Source organism: Kryptolebias marmoratus, linkage group LG22 (assembly GCF_001649575.2).
Source record: "Kryptolebias marmoratus isolate JLee-2015 linkage group LG22, ASM164957v2, whole genome shotgun sequence".
NCBI lineage: Eukaryota > Metazoa > Chordata > Actinopteri > Cyprinodontiformes > Rivulidae > Kryptolebias > Kryptolebias marmoratus.
Genome location: NC_051451.1, coordinates 20,012,397 through 20,040,057, shown reverse-complemented (window position 1 = coordinate 20,040,057; position 27,661 = coordinate 20,012,397). Strand labels below are relative to the sequence as shown.

The 27,661-nt window shown below is 37.9% G+C and overlaps 3 protein-coding genes across 4 annotated transcripts in view; 1 reads left to right on the top strand and 2 right to left on the bottom strand.

Moving 5' to 3' along the window:
• LOC108245789 (inactive phospholipase D5) overlaps nucleotides 1–15,260 on the bottom strand; it is a 62,876-nt gene extending 47,616 nt beyond the window's left edge. The window contains exon 1 of one of the 2 annotated variants that reach the window (XM_025009519.2): nucleotides 14,541–15,260. In XM_025009519.2, coding sequence (XP_024865287.1) covers nucleotides 14,541–14,711 — 171 coding nt within the window. In that variant the 5' untranslated portion in view covers nucleotides 14,712–15,260. Of the gene's footprint in view, nucleotides 1–6,701; nucleotides 7,007–14,540 lie in introns of those variants that run through there. The other variant, XM_017432984.3, reaches the window with a different exon arrangement.
• Nucleotides 15,261–19,861: 4,601 nt separating this feature from the next.
• Nucleotides 19,862–23,447, top strand: LOC112451152 (SLC35A4 upstream open reading frame protein). Its single transcript, XM_025009544.2, has 3 exons — nucleotides 19,862–19,973; nucleotides 21,086–21,184; nucleotides 21,274–23,447. The coding sequence occupies exons 1-3, from the start codon at nucleotides 19,959–19,961 to the stop codon at nucleotides 21,469–21,471; spliced, it is 312 nt and encodes a 103-aa protein (XP_024865312.1). The 5' UTR covers nucleotides 19,862–19,958; the 3' UTR covers nucleotides 21,472–23,447.
• On the bottom strand, nucleotides 23,307–26,989 carry cd74b (CD74 molecule, major histocompatibility complex, class II invariant chain b). The gene is made up of 7 exons (XM_037973675.1): nucleotides 26,832–26,989; nucleotides 26,636–26,741; nucleotides 25,219–25,388; nucleotides 24,504–24,574; nucleotides 24,278–24,308; nucleotides 23,952–24,161; nucleotides 23,307–23,698 (listed from the first exon to the last, which is right to left on the bottom strand). Exons 2-7 carry the CDS (start codon nucleotides 26,719–26,721, stop codon nucleotides 23,691–23,693), a joined length of 576 nt encoding a protein of 191 aa, XP_037829603.1. The 5' UTR covers nucleotides 26,722–26,741; nucleotides 26,832–26,989; the 3' UTR covers nucleotides 23,307–23,690.
• Between the last annotated feature and the right edge of the window lie 672 nt (nucleotides 26,990–27,661).

Below are 27,661 nucleotides of genomic sequence, written 5' to 3'. Positions count from 1 at the left end.
TGCTGAGGCAAACTAAAAGGGAGTAAGAACCAGAAACTTGCAGTGGGTGTGATGGGTGAATTTATTCTGGAAAAGAAGCAAATAAATTCACGTACCAAAAAATACCTCAACTTTTTTACAAGCCCTCTTTAAAACTACTACTGTATTATATCTATTGAAGTTGTAATTTTAGTAAACCAGATTATTACTATTTGTCCGAAGAGTACTTTTTACATGGTTACATAAACAGCTAAACAAATTCTACTTTTTGATTCACATAGTTCTTCATGCGAGCACCCATTTCAGCTCAAATGTTTGTTTTTTTCTTCTGAATTGATTTTGAGAATCATAATGCTGTAAAATTAGATTAATCGATGTTCAAAATCCATGTTGTTGCACATTTTCAGTGTGCCAAATTACTGTTTGAGTCATGCTTATGTGATCGCAACATAATGCCGCAAATTCAGGAAAACTTGTACTGGGAAAATCGGCTGTATTTAACTGTAACTTTACAACAGTGTAATACTGTTAAGAAAATAAATTAGTATGACTGCTAGCACTTGTCAATCTGAGGCCATAATATAAACGCAAGAGTACATTTAGCACATATCTTCCTATTTTAGAACAGTCTGTGTTGTTCAACACTGACGCAGTTATCTGACTTTTAGCAGAGTGGATGCAGGTTAATCGTGTGCGTGGTGCTGACAGTGTGTCAGCCTGCTGTATCTCTTGGTCCGCGTTGCCTCTCGCAGGCTTCAGGGATGCTGATGCTGGCAGTAATGAGCTGGCACATCAAGAAGTTTAGTGGCAGAGATAAAACCAGGACAGGGAACCAACTTTAAAACTACTGACTTTAGACTCTGAACTCTTTTGTGTTGCTACCAGAACGGTTCGTTTTCACTAAAAGCTGGAACACAGAGAGTCTTTATCAGGGTAATTGATAGTACTGCCATGCCATTGGTTGTTCAGTTTTGTTTTACTTAAGAAAACTTTTTAATTAGCCGTTGAGAAGAAAGTAAACTGTGTTAGTGCATGGAATATTATAGCCTTCTATTATTTGTAAGCCATAATTTAGATCTTCACTCCCACCTCAACTATTGCTGCAAGGAAAAGCCAAAGTGAACCGGGTTTAACAAAGGTCCACTGTCCCTATTTGTCAAACCAATCCCTTTTTCCCTCCACAAATCAATCATCTCTCTTCATGTTGTTAGTTAACTGAAGTGGAATTAATGCAGCTCCTAAATGAAGAGTGACAGCTTAATGAGAACTGATGCAGAATGCTGCTGTTTCAGACAGAAAATAGATGAGCTTTCACACTTTTGTTGTACTGCTCTATGAAAAAATATGAAACAAGGACACACGGGACTCCAAAGCTTTGAAAAATACTGTTGGTTTCACGCTAATCCCATCTGTCTCTCAGATAACAGCTGTAACATTATGAGTTTATACGGCTGTAACATCACTTTAGTAATGTTTAATACCCCTCATGTATCTAAACCATCTTACTAAGGCATGGCAGCACATTACTGAAGCATTTGATGTATAATTACCGTAATATGTGTGTAGATATATGCTTAAATATTGACCAGAGGAGGGTCAACACTTTCTCCTCTCCTCGGTTCCACATCAGACACATTCATAATTAATGCTTTGATAAATCAGACTGTGTGTTCTCTGCTAAGAACTTGTAATGTTCTGAGAGGTGTCATTTGTTATGCCCCGATAATCCCTTGTTAGCACAAGATGACAAATAATGTGTCTGTCCAAAGTGCAGATTCAGTGTTTCAGCATGTGTATGTGTGTGGGGGGGTAGTGTGTGTGTATGTGTGTGTGTTTGTATGTGTGCTTCCAGTCAGGAGAGTGAAAAGAGCAGAGCTGCAGGTTCCATAAGTATGTCAAGTCTGCTTGTGGGTCCTTGCAAGCAGAATCGAAAACCCCCATTGTTTTTGCTCTCACACACACACACACTATACACACAGTTTGTGAATTCATTGTTAATGCTGATAAAAGGAGCACATCTGCAATTCTTTTTTAATCTTGTTGCAAAACTGAACAGGGATTGTTTGCTAAGCTTCTTGGGGGGGAAATGGTCCAGTGAGAATCTTGCTGGTAAGTTATTAGACTTTACTTCCATTTCTGACTGATTTAAAGACAAAAAGGCATGGATTATAACACTTTCTTTATCTCCTAAGACATTCTGGATGCTGTCTAAACAAAGGAGAGGACCATTGTCACTCTGGACTGAGAATCAACTGATACCTGCCAGTGCCAAAAGGTTCCTGTAGAATATTTGTCCCCAACATTACCCATGAGCCTCATCAGTCTCTGTTAGTGTATAAGATTTCATGTTTACCTCAAATGCTCTGTCTTGTCATTGGTGCAGCTGCTCTAGTGGGACAGACACTAAAGTGCCACTAAAATCTCAAAGGTTTGTCTCTGTAGCTTATATAAAAAACATAAAATATTCACTGACAGTAATCTAGGGTCTTTAAGAAATTACAGTTGAAGCAATAGCTCTGATTATTTTGAAGTGGGATTGAACTTGGTTAGCATCTTCTCTGCAGCAGATGACAGTCAGAGGAATTCCAGTTTGGAGAAGCAGGGAGAAATCCTTATGAAGGAGTCAAGCAAACAACTCAAACCTCTAAACTGTCATGTCGGATCGGTTGATTATTTACTCTAAAAACTGTCAATGCTGATTGTGTCTGTTGTGACTTATTTTGTGTGCAGCATCGTGTTGAGAAACAAACTGTGTTGAGCAGCCCCAGTCTGTGTAATTACAGCATCTGATGCTGAAGGAATGCAGAGGAAAAATCCACAACAAAGCACTGGCTGAAATGGCCTCTCAATCATGGTTTTAGTGCCACCATCCAACCCCTTCTGCCTACAAATGCAGACTTTATTGCCTCTTAAATTTGAAACTTGCTTTATGAGTTTTTCATCAAATGGAGCAAATGAACCGTATTCCTCATAACTTTATTTTTGTGAACCTATTGAACCTTTTCTAAAACTAAATCTCTGACAGCTCAGTTGCCTTTCACACTTTACCTCATGAGGCCTCAATGTCTCTGGGTCCAGAAATGAATAAATGTGACTCAGTCTGTTAGAAATATCGAAACCTTTTGGGCGAGGAGTGATGGAATATTCAAAAATAAAAGCATGTCCAGCTTTTTTACCCAGGACTAACAGACACTATGACCTGAATGGCTGAAGGACTTCTTACAAAAATAAATCACGAAGATCTGCAACACACACTTGGGGATGTAGCTTTAACAGAAAATCAGACTTCGGACAGCTTGACAGTGAAAACAGCACAAGCTGCTGATCCATAAAGGCAACTCCTGAATAATGCATTTTTCATTTTTCATCTTTTTTTTATCCATTTTCCTCCAGCAGAGATTATGTAATTGTACGGCATGCAAAGCTAGTTTCTGACACACTCAGCAGTCAGGTAGCTCCCTGAGGGCTGTCATTATGTGACAGCGTCAGATGAGATGTTATATCGGAATCAGCACTTTAAATTGAATTACTCACTTTGAAACAACTATGCCCACCTAACAACTACTTACTCTCCACACACATGCCATTATAGTGCAGTAATAGGCCTGTTCGTGAACTGTTAATCATCCTAATTGAACAAAAGAATAGATGAAGCTAAAAAAGATAATCAGTCCTCCTGATTTATGGTTGTATTTAAGTCGTATAAATGCCCAGTTGCATCTGAGTAATTTATGCATTTCAGGCCAGCAAATAAAAAATATGCAAACATGATATAGACTGGAAGGTAATTTCTGCTCTAGAATATGAATATGCTTTGGATTTCTACATACAAATGTGGAGGCACAACCAGCGCTGGAAAACAAATCACCCCTATGTGCTCAATTCTGTATTTTATTATTGGCATGCATCTTGTTACTTTGGTCCACTACATTCCATTTCTCTGAGAACAGCAGCACATTATATCTGAGCAGAGAAAGGAGAGAAAATACGGTGATCTCCACAGTCAACATGCGCCGCTTTTACCACAGAGTTTAGATAACTGAAGCTCCAACCTTCAAAGTAAACATTCTTTTGTCTCTGAGAAAAGACATCTGTCCAAGATGAAAGGTACTTAAAGAAAAGTCAGATGCAGAAAATGTGCTGATGGAGCTTTTGTTAGGTGCTTTAATTAAATAATTGTGTCTCTGCAGGCTTAAATATGTGAAAAAATGTTCATTGTTTTGAGAGAAATGACAAAAATCTCTCTCTTTTTTTTAACAAACTGTGTTTTTTTTTTTCCTCCTGAATCTATTTTCTTTGCATGCAGTGCTGGATTTTTTAAAATCATTATCCCAGCCTGCCTCTCTGATCTCTGCCTGCTACCACTCCCTGCAGATAGACGGCCTTGTAAGTCAGCAAAGTAAGTCAGACTCAGCAGCCCACCTATCAGGCTGTGCTTTCTGCATGCACGCCGAAAGACCGACGGCACCAGGAGACGAAAAGAAGCCGCGATGGAGACGGAGAATTAAGAAACAAGTTGCGATGGTAATTCTGTTCACCAAGGCTTCGAGAGGATTGACAGTTGTCAAACAGACCGAACGCAGAACACCATATCAGAGTAAAATACAATAAGAGGTGCGTGGTATGTGAAAGGGTTTAAGTCCCGTATTGTGCTCTGCTCAGTGATTTTTTATTAAAGCATCCAGTGGGAGCTGGTCAGTTCATGCTGAGGTGAGTTTGAGCGAGCTCAGCCTGGATCTCCTTTGTGCTTTGATGAAAGTGTGCTTTGTGATTACAACTCCTATTTTCTGCAACAAGGAGATTTCACTCTGCTGGGAACTGTGTTACCTTGTACCACTGATGCAAAAGGACACAAATACAGGGCTAACTGCTTAGATTTAAATGCCTTCTAATTTGTTGAGAAAGCTCTTGATTTCTTTTATTATTCAGTCTGTGAAACTAATCCATTTTTTTCCTCATTCACTTTCACTGAGTTCTTGAAATAAACCGGGTTTTTTTTTCCCAATACATCAAATTAAACAGTTTGTTTTATGTTAATGTTTTGAAGAAACTGATCTCAAACTACATCTTTTAGGTGAACTGTGCTTTAAGTTGTGCGTAAAGATGGACTGATGACCAGACTGGATAGAACAGATTTGGAAAATGGATGACTGAATAAATAAACGTCACCTTTTCTAACATAAAGGATTGCGAGAAAGTTTTCAAACTGACTTTCACTTACTGTTAGACTTTGGATTTTACAGAAAACAACATTCAGGCAAAACTGACATCTTATGTGACAGAAATTAATCACAAACAATAGAAAAACACAGAATAAACAGTTGTGCCTGAGAACATTGCATATGCTTTGACTGTCACACTGAAAAACAGTAATAGGAATAATATCAACTCGTGCAGGTCCCATCAGGACAAAACAACATTACATCCTGGTGGTATTAGCCAATTTACTGTCCCAGTAATTGGATTTTTAATAATAAATGAAAAAGTTTGGAGTTATTACCTCCTGCAGACACGCAGACCTGAATTCTGATGCCTCGTAAAACCAGATGAAGTAATTGTACAAACAGTTTGGAGCAGCAAATGGACACAAAAAATAAATAAATGAAATGAAAAACTAGAGCGTTGAACAACTATCTTCCTCTTTTTTTTAATGCGTTTGTTAACAAACTGATAAAACGATCGTTAGGGGGAGAGTTCAGAGCTGAAAAATTGCTTTTTTAATTGGTAGAAAATTAATGCACCAATCCTGAATCACCTTACATTTTTCTTAATTAAGCTCTTGCCACAGTAGCTCTACATCTTAATGTAGTAACTGTATATTTTAGAAATCAGTGACAAAAACAAGCTAAAACAAAAAAAACAAACAGTTTTGTTTCTAAACAAATCTGCAATAGTAGCACAGATCAAACAATCTTCTCTAAATATATGCTTAAAATGATACACTTTTGGGGTATTTAAGCATGTAAACACAATCATATTGTCAACTAATTTTGTTAAGGACAATGTAATTTTCAGTTTAACTATCTGCAAAGAAATTCAGTGATGGATGTAACCCCCCACCATCCTCATCTGGGTGGTTTTGGTACATGACACCATCATCCTGTGATACAGCTGATTATATCAGACCAATCCAAATAATAAATAAGACATCAGCTTTGGTTTGGTTTTGTTTAGAGATGCAAAATGTGAAAGCCTTCCATTAAACAGTGAGGCATCTAATCTACAGTTTTTACTTTGTGTGACTGAATATTTTGTACATACAACAGCATGAGCACACACATAAAGCAGCGGCATTTTCCCACTTTGTAACGTGACAGTTATAACATTTCAAGCAGATAAAAGATGGGCAGAAAGGTACTGAAACAACAGACGAATGAATGAAACTCTGATCTGAACCTTCTGTTTCCCAGCATCAGAGACAAACTGCACAGGTTCTCAACTTCCAACAGAGAAGCTGGCTTTGAAACAGTGTTTCCACACAACACAGACGCAAAAAAGGTCATCTTGAATACAGAGCCCTCTTCTTAATGCAGCCAAGACTAACACTCATAACATCAGAGTTAGAAGCAAAAGTAAAGACACCACAATGTATCTTCACAGCTGTTCATAACCCCGTCTTTGTAGGCTTAGTTTATAAAAAAAAAACACTTACCACGTTCTCATCCACTTCACAGAACACTTCTTCTCAACAATAGAGCTTTATATTAACACAGAAAGCTCACCTTCATGATGTATCTCTCTGTTGGCTCTCTGCTCCAGAGCACATGTGTCTTTCTCTGCGTGTTTGATGACAGAAACGGAAAGAGCACGTCTGCGTCTGAGAGCTTTGAGTCCTCGTCTGCCACTCTTCACCCAGAGTCACAGAAAAAAAAATCACTATTCTGCTGTTTGTAAATGCACGTGTGGAAAGAGGGAGGGTGGCTCAAAGGGAGAGAGAGAGAGAGATGCTCCTCCTCAAAAAAAACTCTCCTACAACTCTATGAATGAAAACTATTTTTCTATCTATCTATCTATCTATCTATCTATCTATCTATCTATCTATCTATCTATCTATCTATCTATCTATCTATCTATCTATCTATCTATCTATCTATCCATCCATCCATCCATCCATCCATCCATCCATCCATCCATCCATCCATCCATCCATCCATCCATCCATCTATCTATCTATCTATCTATCTATCTATCTATCTATCTATCTATCTATCTATCTATCTATCTATCTATCTATCTATCATATATTTTTCTATCATTTCTCCCTCTTACTTTCTCCTGCCCTTTCTCCTTCCTCCTCCAACTGAGTCTCACTTTCCTCCTCTCCTCTCATCTCACCATATCGAATGTTCGACCACCTCCTTCTGACTCTCCCTCTCCATCCCTCCCTCCCTCCCTCCCTCCTGCTATCTCCCCACTCTCTCTTCCTCCTAATAGCGGGCTCACATTTCTCTGTTCTCCCGCATAGATGAGAGGAAACAGAGAACAAAAAAAAGATGGTCGGGCTTGCTTCTCTTTCACCATCCATCCTGCTTCTCACCTTCCTCTGCATGTTTTTCTGCCCTTACTCATCCCTCTCAACACCTATGCCTCTATTTTTTCACATGTTGAGGCAGGAAAAAAACAAAAACAAAAACAAAAAAAAACACGACACGATGATGTGAATGCCCAGCAGGGAGCAGATAACATCTACAGAGCTGTGAGAAACATCTTCAACCAGCTCAGATGTATGCTTCAACTAAACATTTCAGTGTCTGCCCTGCAGCTGTGTGCTTACACAGAATAGCCAACAGAGGACGGTAGTACACCTTGTATTCAGACATCATTACAGCCCATAAGAAGCATATAGAGGAGAAGAAAATGAGACTCGTGGGTTTTTGTTTGGATTAACAGATGTTCTCAGTTTCACATTGCTCATTGATTATGGAGGAACAACTGTGAGTTCGTAGGCAGATGGAGGTTAACAAAAATAACATTTAGGGTTTAATTTGCATCCGCCAACACCTGTAAAACCAGTTAAATTACTGCAGACTAAAATACAAAAACACCCAACAAATGAGCCCAACATTGAGAAAGTGTGAAGCCAGCACAGAGTGGAGCAGAGGGTAGTAAAAGACCCAATAAATGTCTTGTTTTTAGTGATTTTTATATTTTTTATGACCTGACAGCATCTTACTACCATGTAAATTAGAACAACTTTACTACTTTGGCAACAAAACTCCGTAAAAAAAACACCATCAATGTGTCCAGATAACTGTCGCAAATCACTTGCAAAACTTTCAGGATGACCTTTAGGTGATGCTTCTGCATGACAGAAGTTTCTATGATCATCTCAGATTTCCGCCAGCAGATATTTGCAAGTCATGAGTTTGAATTGTGACATGGGTGACACAAGTGGGATGTTTCCCCTGGTTAGAAACTGTGAAATTTTCTTTTTCTTGTGTCTTTTTGTTGCTTTTGTTATTTGTGTGTAACTTGAGGACACTCTCAAGACCACTGTTCAGTGGTCTAAACGTCTGGGCATTTTGATGACAGCAGTGTAGGAGGAACAGATGCATGACGTTACAAGCACATCTATTTCCATTTGCTGACTCACTTCTTACTCTGCATAATTCAACCTCCATGCGACCATATAAGCTCAATTATTCCTGAGTTATTTGTCACTTTCTGTCCTGAGACACCGTCAGTCTGTCAAGTGTCAGTGAGCACAGAAATGTTCAAGAGCGGGGAGGTTTAATCATTTTGCGGTCATCATTTGTAGAACTAACTGCAGGCTTCTAACTTGGCACTGTGCTCAGAAGGAGACCTTGCTTGACCCCGTTGACAGGTCGTCATGTTGTTCAGGTCACTTCACAGCCGAGCTTTAGCTCCAGACCTCTCTGACCTTTGGAGAAAATATGGATTTTGTGGATCAGTGACCACTCTGTGATCACGCACGCTTTTTCAGGGAAAATGATTTGCCTTTATGCGCACAGCCTCAAAGCCTAATGAGCTTTGGCTAACTGCGTAATTAGTAAACCACGAGAAAAAGCCCAGTTATGACTTTTACTGGAGTTATTCCATTAATCTGACTCGACAATGTACAGATATGTGTAACGAGAAAGAAATAACAGGTTTCTAATTACAGGACGAGGTGCTGCCAAACAAAAAAAGTAAGTTATCAGTGTAAAACTGAACAACTAATTAAATGATATGAAGGAGAATTTGAGATAACATTTGGTGCACTGATAGTTAGCATGCTTTAGATGCTCAGATTAAAAAAATATTGGTGAAACCTTTTTAATGTGGTGTTTATTTTGAAAAGACTGCATGTGCATGAAGACAGATACCTGCAGGAGGGCACACGAAAACTAAAATTGGACCTTCTTCAACCTGCATGTTTTACTCACATTATGCAACAGCTCCCTCTGCTGTTCCTTTGACCTAAAACCTGTGAATCTAATGGGTGTGTAATGAACTTGCAACTCTCCATTAGTCGGGTTAAACACTGATCCTGCAATAACTGTCTCAACAGCTTCTTATTTAACACTTTTAGAAACACGTAGTTAAATTATTTAACGCCATTAACACCAAAGATTATGATAGCCTCATTTGTCGTTGTCAACAAAGGCACTTCATTAATAAGTTGTTTTTTTTAAAACTGAGTGCATTGACTCAAGCTCTACTCCAAATGTGAGTATAATTTTGATGCCACATCTCCTCAGCAACTGGAGCATCCCACAGTTATAACAGGGACTGGAGGAAGACTTTAATTAAAGCAAGCACCCTTGACTAAAAGTTATGTTGCAGCTGAAGTGAAGCGAGGCTGAATTTTTGCCAAGCCATCAAACAGGGAGCCAGCGGCGCCGAGCGTGAATTTAATGAGTATCTGAAACCGAACACAATGATGAAAGTAGGAGATTGATCGAAATGAGCCTTCGGCCTAAATCTTCCTCTCATATCTAGAGTTCTTTTCTGATGTTAAAGTATGATTCTTTTTACACAAGCAACTCTTGCACATAAATACATCTTTCTTCTTGTTCTCGTTTCTGCCAGATGAGAAAAAAAACAAAAAAAAACTCCCAAATCTTGTTTGTCAGCTCATGGAACCACTGGTGTGTTTCCTTTCATTTATTTGGCCTCTCCTCCATTAGTTCACAAAAAAAGAGAGCCTCGGAGCAAAAAAAGACAACAGTAGGATCCTTAATTAGGCAAACTAAGACACAATGTGCTTGCCTGAGAGGAGAGAGTCAGACAACTGACAGATCAAGGCCATCAAACAGCAATAATAGGAGGCTATTCACGCTGAACTACTGAGAAACAATTACAGCAAGAAGCTCAACGTGACTCATTTCCCCCTTTCTAATGAGAGAGACACATAAATTCACCAACTGCAGGTAAAAATGAACACAAAAGTCTGACAATATATGTTCATCTGTTACTGGAGAAATCAGGTTTATCGCTTTTAAAAGTGGAGACAAGGTTTTCACTAACAAATATGATTTATCTGGAGAGAGTTGTTCAGTTTATGTGAAATAATGAAGACACCAGCATCTGGTGGTGTGTGTGTGTGTGTGTGTGTGTGTGTGTGTGTGTGTGTGTGTGTGCGTGTGTTCCAAATGCCATTTTTCCTGTTTTGATTTATCAGGTTTTATATTTAAAGATGCAACAACAATTATTTAGAATAATAAAAACTGACAGAAACTACATCTGACCAGAAAACAAAACAAAAATAAAAACCAAAAAGTGCAATTTCTGAAAATAAAATTCACTAAAATGATTTAAATGGATTAATTATAATTATAATTATAATATGCATTTCTACAGCTCTCAAAGACTCTTTACATAAGGAACCAGAATACTTATAACAAACAACAATAACACTAAAAAAACAATATAGTGAGCAAATATTAGTCAGTTCAGGGACCCTTGAGGAAAAGAAAAACAATATTTTATGCTTCAGTAAATAAATATTATTTCAGGAGTTTGTTTTTAAATGTTTTCAGGGATGAAGTGTTACAGATGTTTCAGAGGGGCTGCAACTCTGAAAGCTCGAATCCATCAAAACTATCTGTCTTGTGATTCCAGCTGTAATGCAGCATCCTCCCACCCTCTTTAGCTGCTTCACTGAGAAACAATCCATCATTTCCACAAGATAAAACTCATGAACAGGATGCATATTTTTATGACTGATATGTGGCATTGAATTAATTTAGTCTCAGGCGGGGTCAAATGAAGCTCTTCCTCGCAAACTTCCATCCAGCGTTTTACATAATAAATCCAAAAGAAACAGAATAATAAACAAAATAGACCTCCTGGACCAGTTTGCGCTCAGGAGGAATCTCCTCGGGGCTTGATATAGACTGACTGATATTACAGCTGACTTGGGCTATACATCAGCACAGCTGCCTTTAAATTGAAAATGCAATCATGGTGGAGAAGCTCTTCCGTCTGGAGCTGCCAATTCCTAAAACTCCATGGGGAGATTTCACTGGCTCTAGTGCAAAGTTAGCCTCCCAGCCTGGCTGTCAGCTGCTGATTTATCTTCTTTAAAACCATCTTGAGAGCATACGGTGATCGAGTAGCTGCTCCGTAACTAATTTAAAATGGTCATTTTGTCACCTAAAGTTGCTGTTTGCATCTAAACCCGAGCACGTGAAATTAGTGAGCAACATCCAGAAGAATACTAACGTGACATAATGGAGCATCCAGTCAGCCATTAACCAGGGATCCCTAACACAGCAAAGGAACAACCAAAAGGCGTTTCAAACGTTTCATGTCTATTTCCATACATCACAATGTGTATTTTCATATCAAATCAAATCAAGTTAAATTATAAAGTACTAAAATGCAACTAAAATGACCAAATGTTGTTATGCAATATTAATGCAACAGAAAATCACTAAGTTTAGGCTCTTTGAACAGCCAGAAGCAGCTGTTCAGAGAGAAACTGCTTACATTTTGGTAGCAATTAGCTGACAGGCTGCAAAGTTCTGACCCGGCTAAAGGCAGGACAACACACACAAGATGATACCTGAGTTCAGGCTGTGGTTCAAATCTTCATCTCATTGTCAGATAAATTGTATTTCAGCTCAGCAAAACAAAACAAACTGTGCCACAAGGTTTATCCCGTTTGTCACATTTTAAATCCCAATTAAAGGTGACTTCTGCTTGTTGCATGGGCCTGATGGTTTAGTGAATTATAGTCACCTTTAGAGTAAAACACATTAAGAGCTTAATGTGGTTTAGGTTTGACTGACAAGTTGCTACAATAATGACCATGTGTCTGCAAATCTAAGTCCTCCAACCAGTTTTTTTACATGCAGTGTTAAAAATGGTCAAAATACCAAGCTTAAGGTGTCAAAACAATAATTCTCAAAACCCTTTTTTTGTGCATTTCCAACCACATTACAATATTGGATCCCATCAATTCAGGTCATTTGTCATCAGTTCTTAGTTTGAAATGTAAAAGATAAGTTTGACTGGAGTAAAAGTTGAAAAAACATCCTAAATAACTTTAGATATGATTGGCTTTAATGCTGCTGTTAGGAAACTGTAACATAAATTTATTTTTCTAATTGGTGGAATCAGTGTTTGTTCATAAATTATCAAACAAATAAATTCTGGTCATTTTTCCTCCACATGCACCAAACCAAAACATAAAATCATCTTAGATGGTTATCCTACACAATCACACAGAGGATTTGCAGCTATTCTCTGTGCCTAACAGACTGCTTTAACAGAAAACAACCTCCAGCAAAACCAGGCAGGAAGTCGACCATCTGCTTTACATCTCAGGGTTCTCATAAATGTATGATGCATTTTGGAGCTGGATTTAGATTTTAGAAAACATTCTGGCCATATAGCGACTCATTAACACCAAATCCACTTATTACAATAAATAAAGTAAAACTTGTAAGAAAAAAAAACATCAAAATCAAAGAGCTGCATGTGTAAAATGAGATTATATCAGGTTAAAAAGACATGCCACAAAGGAAAATGGCAACAAGGCATAAAAGTTGTGGCCATTTTTCTGGAACTTTAACTTCTGATTCCCTGAAAGTTATGGCATGGTGATGAATAAAAACTGACTCAGAAGTTTTGGAGGTTTTTTATGACGACAGCTGACTTGAATAACACCCCCAGGATTGTGTCAGAGACACTCTGTATCCAGCCCTCTTATCTCATTCTCCTCCGACTCACTGCTCATTTATCATTCCTGTCAGCAGATTAACTCTGACTCGATTATTAAACGTTTGGCCAACCAGCGCCTGTTAAAACAAATTTCATTAAACAACGACAGGGGCTTCCACAGCTTCGCTGAGAACCCCTGATCTGTTGAATTTGCCAACATAAGAGACATTTTATGTGACAAGAGCTGAACTTTTGGGACAAAGATTAAACTTAATGGCAAGGATAGAAGGAGACAGAAAGACAGGCTGCTTCAGTGTCGTAGCTGATTATGCAGACAGAGTTGGAAGCAGATCTCTGGACGTGGTGCTGTTTCCCTCAACCATCAAATATTCAACAAACCCCCTTTCCTCTCCTTTTCCCTGATGCTAAATGTCTACACTTGGAAGCCCCGAGCAGAATGTTGATACTGTTTATCTGCAAGCAGAGAGCCTCCCGTGGATTCTCCAACACCCATCTAATTAGAAACAAATGTGCTGCAGAGACTAAATGGGGAAAAGTTTAAAGATACTCTGTCGATTTATCACCTGCTGTTGAAAAGCAGAAGGCGAATGATAATGTTTTTTTGTCCGTGTCTGCGTGCGTGCACAAGTGCCCGTGTCGCTGTCTGTTATTAAAATGTCTCGTGAACCGCCGGACGAGTTTTAATGAAACTTGCAGAAACTAATCCTCGGGTGTACATCTACAACTGATTAACTTCTGGAGTCAGTCCAAGTCAAGATGGCCTCCATTCACAATCATTGTGAATAAACTGAATCTTCCTGAAGCTCTGTCGTTTGCTTTGATTTTATGAGAACATAAAACAGAAATAAGCTCCAAATCTCCACAACCAACAAATATTTGACTGCATTAGCTTGAAAAATGAAAAAAAAAAGCTCTCATAAAATCAGATTATGTGAAATTTTTGCCAAAGAATGGAGGAATTAAACTCCTGGATTGTGCTTTAGCACTGCATAAAGTTTCAAATCTTTATAATTTTGGTACCAGATAGTCCAAAGCCTCAATATTTTTAAGTTACAAAACAAGTTAGATCAACAGTGCACGTACACAGCTTTTCTTTTTGCTCAACTCCAGACACGACCAGGTCACAAAATGTCTTCCAAAATTAATTTCCTCCCAAACAGTTATTTTTTTTATCACTAGCTTCCTGATGTTATTACTCTGATCCTAATATTAAAACATAACTGAGGTTTTAAAAAAAGTTCTCCCATTTTATTTTTTGCATTCAAACAAACCTGAATGTACTGAAAGCTCCAACTGATCAGACATGTCCACAAATATTTTTATTCCATCTACAGAATATTAAACAACGTTGCCCTTTTTTGTATTTAGAGACAAACACAGCACCCATCATCCTGCTTTATATAACCTTGGCTTTAATATTCAGAACTTACATGCTCCAGTTTTTCCCTCCTGCGGAGCCAAACGCTGGCTAAGTAATCCTGCTGCTGGACTGCAGTTATTATGGAACTGGCTGCCACTGCCGGAGGTTGGAAGCCAAAACCTAACGTCTGACCCCTCATGTCATGGCCACCTGTTGGGCAGCGGATCCTTCGTTGCTCCATGGTCGGGTGGTGAAATGTGCAGTGGTTTGTCAGACTTAAAAAATTAATTAAAACAAAAAATATATAGAATCAGCTTGTTGATTTCCTGGTAATAAGAGCAGAAAACTCCATCTTCTCTGAATGTATTGCACTTTTTTTGTGTCCTTCGCATGTAGTGAAAAAATAAAGAGACTTATTTAACTGTATAAAGTGATGAAGCTTCTCTTTCAACACAGTTTGCTGTTTGCACTCCTCTCCAGTGGGCTGTCTTTGAACAGTAGATCGAAAAAAAAATTCAATCATTTGCATAAAAAACATAAAATCCAAGTTTAGAAGTTGACATTCCACAAATGCAACAACTAATAGTTTGGATTGTCATCATACCCATGTGTTCATGAGGCAGAAGCACCCATGCCTTCACCACTGTTGGCATAATGTCCAGTTTGAAATCCTTCCTTGGTGGTCCTTTCAGAAAAGAGCTCTTCATTTCATCATGATGTTGCAGAGATTCGCTGTTTTCTTGCTGACATAAAACTAGATTTTAGCCCAGTGGCGACCTGTTAGTCTCCGCTCTCGGCAGACCGGGGACTCCGACAGCACTGATCAGGACTTCCCCGGCGGAGAAGAGTGTATGTGTGAGGGAAAGAAAGTGAAGGGAGGGGCGGAGGCGTAGAAAGAGAGGAGGGATGGATGGAGGTGTGGTGCTGCTGATGCAGCATCAAAGAGGAAGAAAGACCAGCGGAAACTGATAACAGAGCCTATTCCCAGACCCCTCACCAATTCTTTTGTTACTTTTTCCTTTTCCCTCTTCTTTGAACAGTTTCCTCTCACTTCACCTCTTGTGTCAACTCTCTTCCTCTTTAAGTCTTACATCTTATTTTTCAGTTTATCACCAAACTTGAAACTAACAGTGTCTTTCTTTCCTTGGAGCCATAAAATGTATACAAGTGGCCAAACACACACACACACACACACCTAGGCACACCACAGCAGAGTGGTGCAGTGGGGCTGCAGTACCTCCGTTCCCTTACCTTGTTTCAGTGTGCCAGAAAAGCAACAGAGCTTCAAACCCTTAATTGGCTTCTAACTGGCATCTGGGCAAACTCAAAGTATGCACGTAAACGAAACTATGACTACGTAAAGAGATTTAAGTCCCCACAACATGGCCAATACACTTTCTCGCACACATGCACGGTCTAAGCAGTGATATCATTAGTGGCAAACAGCCAGTACATCTTAACTCACTGAAAGGGAAGCGATCCATTTTAATTGTATGCCTGGACTTCCAGCTACTGCTGTTTAATGCCCACAGCCTGAAACAGATGACAACATCCTCTAAGTAAGAGTCACAGGGACCTGCTGGGATAAAACTAACAGACACCAGCATCATTATTTGGTAGAAAATATATTTGAATACCCTAACAAAAAATAATGATGAAGATCATGTGCACTTGAAAACAGTTCGTATAATTTTTCCATTATTTAAGTTGTTTTATTTTATTATCAGTAGCTGTAACACCAGCTGTTCAATCACTTGTTATGTCTTGCTGCAGAAAAATCAACTAGCTTCTCATCAAATCAGTGATTGTTGTTTGCCACCTTGAAAGGCAGGTGATCATGTAATTCTCTTTCTGTGTGTCTGTTTCCATCAGTTAGCAAAATATCCCATGAACCAGTGGACAGACTTTAATGAAACTCTCTGAAAGTAGGCACTGGATTTGGAGTCAACACATCGGCCTCCACAGCTCCCTCAGCAAACACAAAAATAGCTACAACTCAGTCATTTTTACAGATACTGAAGTTTAATTTGGTGTGGTAGTAGCTGAGAATCATCCCAATCGCATACTCTGACTGCTAAAAAATCAATCACACACAAATCTTTGTGTGATTTGTTATATCTGGCACACTTTCTAACACTGATCTTCATTTAAAGCCTTGGACTAACAGGCGGTGGAAAATATGCATTTCTTCCCAGAATTCCAGTTTCATCTGTTTTCTTTGGACGAAAGGAAGCCCAGGAGAGTTTATCTCCAGGTCAAACCCAGTCTCAGTTGACCTCATGAAATGCATTAAAAAAAATCAACATATCACACTAATAGGTGAGAAAACAAAGAATGAATAAAAACACACTCATTTGTTGATGTGTTTTAGTAATATTATTATTTACATTTCTTACATTTATTAGGATAAATTAAATAATGTGAAAACAAGCAAGTTAACCTTTGACAGCTACCAAGGAGTGTCTGCTTTAGTGCATAAATAGGTCTATTTTTGTGGTTTTCAACAAAATGAAGGACTTGTTAGTTGTTTTCTAAATGACCAGGCACATTTTAAACATCTTTTTTTTCCCCTGAAAAATGCACACAGGGCGAAGCTGATTCAGGTTATAGATCTTCGGTTAAAAGGTTATGAAGGATCAGTGTGTTGTTTATCTCGACAGATGCTGCTGCAGGGAGCCTGAACTGTCCATACAATCGATCCGAGGCTGGATGTCGTCTAAAATAAATGTTGTGCTTTAAATCATTTGACCCAAAGTCAATAAAATGTGATTTTCTGTCTGTTATCTTCAAAGTCTAGAAAGCATCCTTGACCACATATAGGATGTAAATGTTGCCTGTTTTTTATTTTTTATTTGTCTGTTTAATAAAACATTTCTATAATTGAATATTGTGTCCACAATTTAAAAAAACATTGGAAATAAAATCCATGTTTTAATTAAGGCAGTGTTCATTCTCACTTTCTCAGGAGGCAAATAATCTTTCGGTTTATTTCTAAATGATCACAGCAATGCTGAGTCAGGCACATTTGTGAGGAAGTACGCATCTTAAAGAGTGCTGCAATGGCCTCATTCCCTTTCATCCACTTCTGCAGTTTTCCAGTCACATTCCTCTCTGCTCGTACCTATATACCAATAGCCATCAATGGGAACATGAACTGAATACTGAACACTGGAGCTAATGAGAGGACTTTCCTGAACATGAGCCAAACTCTTCCCACAAAAGCCCGGCACCTTCCTGAGAAGCTTTATGGTTTGAAAGCCAAACAGAAACTAGTCACACTGTCTGGCAAACTCCAAATGGACGATTGATGAAACACTTTGATTTCATTGCCTGGATCAAAAGTGATCCCCAGGAAGATACAAACTGATAAATATAACATTAAAACCCACCAGATTTCATTTGAAAGCTTTACTTGGTTACTAGTGAATTGCAGCAAAGCAGAAATGAACTTATTTTATGCACAGAGATCATTTAATATGTAGGAAAATAAAACATCTGACAGCAGAGCTCAGCAGCGTCATTAGCACTTGATTTAAACAATGAAACTGTTAAGGTTGAGCTTCTGAGAGGCAACAGGAAGTCATTCATTTATGCACGCATCAGTACAGTAGTCTCAAGCTATTACTGATTGATGATGTTTATTGGTTTGACAGGAAGCGTCTACGTTGATTGATATGCATAATGCATGATGAAGCGTGGAGCATCGGCAAAGGAAGAATCAGCTTTTGGTGCAGATCTGGATCACTTTAACGCCCCAACAAGGTGCATGACCTTTGACTGAGTTTGTGAAACAAACAACAAATACAGCTGACTCCTGCCTTCCTGTTGTAACGTTCAGTTGTGAAAATAAACAAGAAAATAACTGGAAATAGTTTTGCAACTTTTTAGTTTCAAATTCATTTAAATTCATAGCAGTGGCTTTATGTGAACAAAGACTCCTTGTAATCACTGATTGGGGAGTTAATACTGATCCTTTTGATAATGTAAGATTAAAAGTCAGCAAAGCTTATTGAATTATGCATGAAGTTTCAGTCATAAAGCTATAAAAGTTTTTGATTCTGTTTAATTTAATCCATTATTTTCATAGCTCGTTTCAAGCATTCTGTCTTCTGCAGTACTTCTCATTTCTGCTGATTCAAATTTCATCTTCATGGTACATAAATAGACATTTTCTCAATGCACATCACTGCAATGTCTTCGCCTTAAGAATGCACGACCTTTCCTTTACAGAGTCGTCCAAAGATTAGTCAGCCAATTACACCTAAGCCATAATCAATAACCCCTCTAAATCATTACCAGCACTGAAGAGCAGAGACACCTTCCAGCTCCTGAGCACATGCAGTCCGGTGGAATGTGGATGAAGTGTTTCACTTCATCCAAAGGTGTGCAGACTGTCCCTGCTTCTTGAACAGCCCATTAAACTGTTGTCTGTATGTGGTTGGTCCTGTGATAACCCAGAGTAAAGAAAGTTAATGGACTCTGTCCTGTGCAGAGCAAGAATTAAGAACTTTGAGTTACAGAAGAAACCTGTTACAGTATAAAAATGTATAAAACTAAATCAAACATTTATCTCTCTAAATAAACTTAAGGATTCATAGTGTTTTTTTGTCATGTTCCTCTGTCTCTTCCTGTCTGTGTGTTTAGATGGAAGGAGACTGATACTCTCACTAAGGCTTCTAAATTCTCCGCGGTCCATTTGTCTTAATCTCTCCTTGTTTAATGTGACTTCAGGCTCCTTTGTGATGCTTTCCAGATTCTACAGCCTGCAAATTACACTTGTTGTGATCAATCATTCAGACTCTCTTTTCAGGGGATATTAGAAGTAACATTGTTATGTTATTTCTAATGCCTTTCTGCTCATAAAATAGGTTAAATCATATAATGAGCATGTCTCAAAGTTTGATTTAGCCTCTGGTCTTTCTTTTAGAGTTGTGAACTTAACAGACACTTTCTGATTGTTTTTTTTTTATTTTTCAGCGATTTGCTCCTTTAATTTACCTTTTAAAAGAAATAAAGGCCATTATAAAGCAGAAAGTAAAGGAAAGATGACAAAAGCAATGAAGAAAAATGCTGTCGGAGAAAATAAAACGACAGGAAAAAAGAAACAGTCATACCATGCCTCAGATTTAGACACAAACATGTGTTTTGCATGTACATGCATGTACTATTTAATGTATATATACTATTTAATCCATGGGTTAATTAGTAAACAAGTGGGATTACTGTGGGATTTGGTGTGGTAGTGGGATTACCACACTGCCACAGTGTGGAAGAAAAAACTGATTCAAAGTCTTAGAAAATGAAAATAAATAAATAAATAAAAAAGTTAAATCTGAGCGACTGTAAACTTTCTTTTTACTTGAGAAAATGCATTGTCGCCAGTGGGTGGCGGTAAGGCGTCATTTCGTTGTTTGTCAACCGCCAAAAAAGCAAAAGAAGAAGAAAAACACACTTACCGAAGCCAGACGCTGTAAAATAAAGCTAAGCTATGGGCAATGACAAGGTTTGTCCTTTAGATCTTAAATCCGATTTACGATGTAAATAGTCAATATTTGGATTTTAACAGCACTGCTACTGAAGAACCACTTTAAATTTTCATTAGCTGTTAGCATTAGCTTGAGATCCAGCAGCTAGCTAGCAGGAATGCAGCGTTTGCTTTTGGTTAACTTTGGCGTTATCGCCTTTTTTTTTAAACGTTTTAAGGGGAAAAAGAATACAAATATAGCAAACACTTTCCTCAATTTCAGGCTGTTATTTGAAGAAATCTTATGTTTACCTGAATGTTGTTATCAATACTGTCCATGAAAGCAACTTGTTTTAACTTATTTCAGCACGAAAGATGGTGCGTTTAGGGACCACTCAGGCTCTGTAAATTAAAAAGACTACTAATAGATATGTACTAATAGGTTTGTTTAAAAAGTTTTAATTAGAGGTCTATGTTTAAACAAGTTATTTCAATTGAAAGAGATTTAAAAGAACTGTTTAACGATATCCAAAACAGTGTTAACAAACCGGAAAGTTACAGTAAATTAAATGTTAAGATTTGGGGATGTTATTGTCCTGAATTTCCATTGAACAGTGTTTGTGAAAAGTTGTCATCCGTCACACAAATTCACCGCAAAGATTGAGTTTGTTACAGCAGCAAATCATTACCAGTTCTACATTTTGCTGGTAAAAAAAAGAGAAAGGTTGTGTTAATGAATCAAATTAGTTGTTTTTTTAGCTATAAGTATTTGAAAACATGAAAAGAAATTTTGCTCCTTCAGGAAAATCAAGCAGTTTTCGTTGGAGAAAATGTTTTAAACCATGCCATCATGGCTACTTTAAACAGGAGGTAAACAACTAAATGGCAAATGGAATTCTGGGTAATTTTCCTATTTTTGATCAGGGCAGATTCCCATTATTCTGAACAACTAGCTAAGAAAATTTGATTATTTTTTCTATTTCAGTGACTCTGCACTCAGAGTAACACAACTAATACTAACAATTTAAAAAAATGGTACAGATTAGCTTATTAGAAGTAATGTAAGATGAAAAGCATAGACAGTCTTTGGTTTTATAAACTGTATGTTTGATGTGAATAATATACATTTCTGCTTCTCCATGTGGGTGTAGAATCCTTTGGGTCAGCTCAAAGACCTGGTGGAGCTGAAGGACCAGCTGGAGGACATACAGAAACGGGTGGAAGATGAGATACAGGCTGGGGTTCCTCCAGTAAGGTTTAAGCAGCAATGATTATACAGATGCTCAGGTTGTCTCGCCTTGAACTAATTTACCTTTTCTTCTTCTTTTTTTTCACCCAGGGTGGCAGCCTGCTGGCTTCTCCTTTCCTGAAGGGTTTTCTGGCCGGTTACGTTGTTGCCAGGCTACGCTCCTCAGCATTGCTGGGTGTTGCGGTTGGGACATGCACGGGGATGTATGTGGCACAAAACTACGCCGTTCCGAATATTGAAAACACTGTCAAGGATTACATACGCAACCTGAGAGGAGGACGAAAATGAAAAGAAAGTGGAGAAATTATGGAGAAAGGCGGGAGGAAGGAGCAAAGGGTTGCCTACAGGAGGATGGTGCCAGTTCAGCTGCATACAGGGAACAGATTTATATGTCAAAAAGTTAAAAACGTTTTATAGAAGTTAATGTTTCAGCCTTCCAAATTGAGCAGTAAATAACAAACTTTTAAAGCTGATAGAACATATAGATAAATATAAATCCTGCATGTGTCATAAGTGATTGAAAGAAAACTCCCTGTTACTATTATACCTCATTAAAACATCAAAAATGTATTTTACTGGAAATTCAATCAGCCACGTTGATCACTGGCTTCAGTTTTCACATGTATATTGATACTGAAACTGAGGAGATGGTTTAAAGCAGCAGTTGTGAATTTTAGGAACCTGTCAGCTTTTATCAGTTGTTTTTTATGCCCTCTGTTGGTCAGAAATTGCAGCTAGCAGCCATAACTAGTTTGTTTTTTCTGAACCCGGAAGGAAAAGTGACTGAACTTTATATCTCACAGTTCTTCTGTGAACAATATCTGTCAAACCCACCTTGATTGCTATATTTTCTTTTCATTTTGTTTGCAGGTTTCGAAACATTTCTGTTGCAGAGTGACATGTTTATGTAGAAACAAAATCCCCACTTTACTTGGATCACATTATTTAAAGGCCCGTTTTTTTTGTTGAAAAATAGAGATTAGTATTTCTCTAAGGGTATTGACCGTCACCTAAAATATGCACCAAAGCAAAAGATTATATCTAAAGTTTGTATAGCTTTGTTGCTCCTGTAAATAGAGAAATACTTTGTATCTTTTCTATTTGTAAGAGTGCCTCATCTGTGTTGGACTTCCTATTATCATCTCATGCCATATGTGCAATAATCATTTGGCTGCCTATTCCTTATGCTGGAATCTAGTTGATCCTTTGCACTTCTTTTAGACATCTAAAGCTGTTACTATTTTTGTGGGAAACGTTTTTTTTCTGCACATATGTTTGGGAGGTGTACGACTTATTTAAACTGTTTTTATTTTGCATCAGGTTGTTGTATGTGTAATATTAAAAAAAAGACCATAGTACTGTTTTAAAGATGGGAAATTAAGTGGGACGCTGTTTTTTTTTTTCACTCCCTAATTAGCTTTGCTTCCCACAGCTGGCCATGAGAGAAAAGGCGCACATTTAATTAGCAAGTCCTTTTTTGATGTTTTTTTTTTGTCCAGACATAGTTTATTAATAGATATTATTTTAAATTGATTGATGTAGCTTTAAAAAAAAAAACGTTGACACTGCACTAATAATATATTCACGGTGATATAAAACACCAGGAGCAAACTTGGAAAAATGACTGAACTTCAGAATTTACATTTTATTTTAGAAATATTTCACAAAGGTGGATAACCTTCATATTAACACCTATAATTTATAAAGTATTGGTCTTTATTTAGTGTGTGTCTGAAAACAATCCAGGTTTTGAAAATTACACAAACTGAATAATAAAATATTAAGTTGACCCACTGATGTAGTGTTGCTGTCATCAAACTCACCACAGTGCGTACGCTCTTTGGCCTTTAACAGGTTTAAGATAAATAAGCCATAAAAAATGAAATGTTAGATTGTAAAAGTCTTTTAACACCGATTTCAAAGTGCAGCAGCTGAATATTTGTACTGTATAACTGGGAACTGGAACACACAGAAAAGTGCCTATTGACAATCATTGTGTTGTGTTTTCCTGTTTAAATCAACGTTTTCTAAGCAGTGCGGGCGGATGTTGGGTGAATACTTTGTTGTGTTCTTGTGGATCTTTGCTGAAATATGTGTCTGGAGCATAAAAGAAGACCACAACATTCTGTAACATGTTTATTTGAGTTGTCCAAATAAATGGGAAAACACAATTTATGTCTCAAGTGGATTATTTTTTCACTGACCAAAATTGGATGTTTAATTTTAAATAGAACCAAACAAGAAATTGTCAGTATGCTTAAGATGCACAAAACCAAAAAGGAATCCTAACTATTCAAAGTTAAAAGGAAATACTACATCCTGTAAAGCTGCTTACAAATAACTGCAATAAAGTCATAAAGTGATAGAAAGCCAATAAGTCACAATAATGAATTCATTAATCAGCAACATTAAAACCCATGAGCTAAATAAGTGCTGCAGATATGGTGATTAGATGTTGGCAAAGATGTGATCAGAAGCTGAAGTTTCTTCCAGAAACTCATTCAGTTTTAATTGTCTGAAACAGAAAACAAGATCAGAATTATTCTTGATCCATTTCCAATAAAGGATTAGCATTTTTAACAAAGAGTAAAATATAACAAATAAAACATGGTGTAATATAATAATGCATCAGAGCCGGATAACTTCATTAAAAAGGTTTACTCACTTTAGCGTCAGAAAGAGTAAGCAGCTAACACACACACACACACACACACACAGATTTTTATCTTTCTCTAATTTTGACCTGATAACTGGTTATCGTGTCTCACCGGAGAAGGTGGAAGCGCTGCAAAAGGCCCTTCCCTGACGCAGAGATCCAGGGATCATTTCCCCGTCAGCGGGGTTCACACACCAGCACTGCTCCACGAAGCACTGCTGGTGCTCGTACAGGCCGTTCTTGTCACAGCTGGGGCGGAAACCGGGGACCTGCACGGGCTTCAGACCCGCGAGCTCCATCTGGCAGGTGGTGAGAAGATCGGCTGGAAGAGAGGCGGTGTTAAATCATCACATTAGAAAAATCAAGAAAGGCATGAGTTAATGGAAGGAAAGGAAAGAGTTAATGAGTTAACACAAAAACAGAGTTAACAGAACTTACAAGTTTTTCCTGGGGAGCCAGTTGATGCCTCCTGTAATCAAAAAAGAAAAACTTGATTTTCCAAAAATGTGACTAGATTCATTAAATCTGTTAAAGGGACTCATTAGAACTGAAGGGATCCTACATATAAATGTTCCATGTAAATAATCAATTGCTTAATTGGACATCTAAGATTCAGCCACTGATAACACTCGTATTTAAAGTCTAACGATGAACTATTATTTACCTCCTCCATCGAGTCATCCAGCAGCTCAGTCATGGCGCTCATGGGCATGTGCATCCGCAAAGGCACAGAGGCTGCAGACGGAAAACAAAACGGTGCATGTGAGATGGTGAAAATGATAACAATCTACATTATATTACCTGGAAACAAAAGAGATACATAACAACACATAATAAGGCCATTTTAAATGTTAAATTGCACAATTTTTCAAAGTTCAGACAGTATTTCAAGCCAAATTATTACCCTTTCTATCCTGATCTCCGCAGCAAAAAACAAACCTGAGCAAAAAGTGACAACAAAACTGAAAAAAAAACAACACCCTCAAAGAGACTCACAAACTTTTCCCAGGACAAGGTTTCCACAAACCTCCTGGAATCTCATGAAATATTCATGTGCATCTCTGAAATCTGTGCCTTCTCTGTGTGCCTAAAGTTTATTTTCAGTTCAGTTTTGTTTGTTTGGAAAGTGCCAAGCAATCTCCAGACAATTTATAGAGAAAAAGTCCACAAGTCCAGCTTCAATCCACATCAATTCAGTCAGGCAAAGTCAGCTTCAGATCTACTTCCATTTTCATTTCAGTCGGTCTATTCTTGTACAATCAGGTTCAGTGAATTACTAATACGAAAAGCCAATAAACTGTTAAAAAAAAGGAAAAAAATGTTTTTTATCATCAAAATTTATGCCACGATTGGCCTTGAACTGCATACGAGCCGCTCACCAGAGCGTCCCCTCGTCAGCTCCGTGCTGATTTTGTCGTTCTGGTCCTGCAGGGATTTGATGTCGCTCTTCTGGCTGAGGAGGAAGTAGGCGATCGCCACCTGGCTCACGATGAGCACACAGGCCAGCAGAGTCAGCCCTGCCACCTTGTAGGCCCGCGAGGAGCGGGGGCTGAAAAACACACAGGAAAACGGGAAAGGCCAAAGGGGATTTTTGTTGGCTGGATTGTAAAACCATTTGCTACTGTGATGTCACGATGTGTACAAAAATAATAATAAAAAAAAAAGATTGAGGAACTTAAAAGTTGGTTTAAAGAAGCAGGGACATTTTTTGAAAACCGGTACTTTGACAAGGGAATTTGAGCAGAACCGCAAAGGCCACCTGAAAGTGAGTAATGACATCAGCTGTTGCCAACAAGAGACCTGAGGGGAAGTTTAAGATAACAAAACAACCAGGGTTGGTTTCTGGACCCTCCTCTGATTTATAAACACATATATATTCTACCTAAACCTCGATTTGTAACAATAATTCAACCAGAAACTTTAAATTCCTAATATGTCAGGGTCTTTATTGGCTGAAGGAGAGTCTTGGCCCAGAGGGGAGGGTTAGGGGTTCGATCCCAAGCTCCTGTAGTGTTGAAGTGTCCCGATCCTGAACCTGAGTGTGATATAAAAAAAGCACTCTATATAGAGTGGAAAAAAATATAATGGTATGTCACTGTATATAATTTCAACTTGGCAGACATAAATTTCTTTAAGAATGTAAATCTATAAACACTTGAATATAAAAACTTTGAGAAGTATTATAAAGAGGTTTCAGTGATCATCCTAGCACCAAAATCAGTTGTAATGATTGTAAACAGTAAGTATTATTACACATTCCTATAAATAAACTATCAATCATTTCTGCTACACTTCCACTGTTGTGAAGTAGATCTAGTATGTACTAGTGGCTGGAGATGGAAAGAAAATGGATGGATAATGTGAACGAGCATGTCAATTAATATGATTTATTTAGCTAACCTACTGATTTCAGACAATTTCCTGCTTAATTTCAATAAAGACAAACAGAAGTTACTGCTTGGAAAATAATAAACGACATTGGAAAGTTGTAATAAATCACAAGCAAAGCTCATGGAAATGTTTCTTGATAAAATGTGAAACATAAACAACAACAAAACTGGCAAACTTTAACTTCAAAGAAAAATCTGATCAAAGTCCCTTCCTGTTTTTCTGCCACAGAGGTGTCTTAAAGTCATTTTATGACTATCAACACTTTCTGCCTTTCGTATTTCACTGCAACTTCACTTTTTTATACTAACTTGCCATTTTGGCCCCTTTTGGCCCTCAGGGGCCCACTTTTGAACAAACAGCAGTTAAAATCAGCCAACACAGAAACATGTATCAGAGCTCCTTTACCCCTGGGCTGGAGCTCCAATATTGACGGCTGTCTGCTGGTTGGAAGCTCCAAGGAGAGGCTGAGTTGAATGCTCCGGGTCCGACATTTTTCACACACTCAGGAAACCTGTAAGGACACACACACACACACTTACACAGTCACAGAGCTGCTTAAAGAGAGGCAGGAAACATAAAAAAACACAAACAGAGCACAAACCTTTTTTTTATATAGCTCAGAACAGGTTACAAGCTCATTCACGGTACCAATGAGGACTGTCTCTGAGGTTTTCACCTTTTTGACTGATCTCAGTCTGAAGGGAACTGAAACAAGTCGGGGAGGAAAAGAAACCGCATCAATTCAGAAGTAATTTGAATTTGATCTGGAGTTTTTCCCCCAGCTGAATATTCATTGGCCACTGACGATGACTCATCATCTGTTACCAGGCAGAACATTTGGACTTCAGCGCCAATTGTTATTTTTGAGCTCGCGTTACAAATCTTTCAAATTATCCTGAAGTTTTTGTTATTTAAAGAATATCTGTCAAAACATACCCATGTGATAAATAGAGGAATTACAAAAAGTCATCACTTTTTTATGTTAATGTTTCAGAAAAAGTGAATACATAATAATCACTGATTATAGATCAAGAAATTTAAATGCACAAAAAGTTTTTTAATAGGTTTTTGCCTATGAATTTTGGTAAATAAACAACAGAATTCATGTTTAAATCAAAAATCATCTTTATATTCAGACACTTCCAGGCACCTTGTCGTTTTGCCTTCTTCATTCACTTTTCTGACCTATGTAAAAACTTGATACTCCAGTTCTTTTGAATATGTCACGACAAAACACGAATAGTTAAATGACAGCATTCATTTTAAAAATTCTGGTTTGGTGTACTTGTGCACTGAAAAAATAAGATAAACACCACTTATTGAAAAAAGATGTGTGTGTGCTGTCTGGACCACTTGGGACTTTGGGTAAAACGTCTAAAAATTACAGGATAACACATTTTACTGTAAACAGGTCTGTACATAAATCTAAAA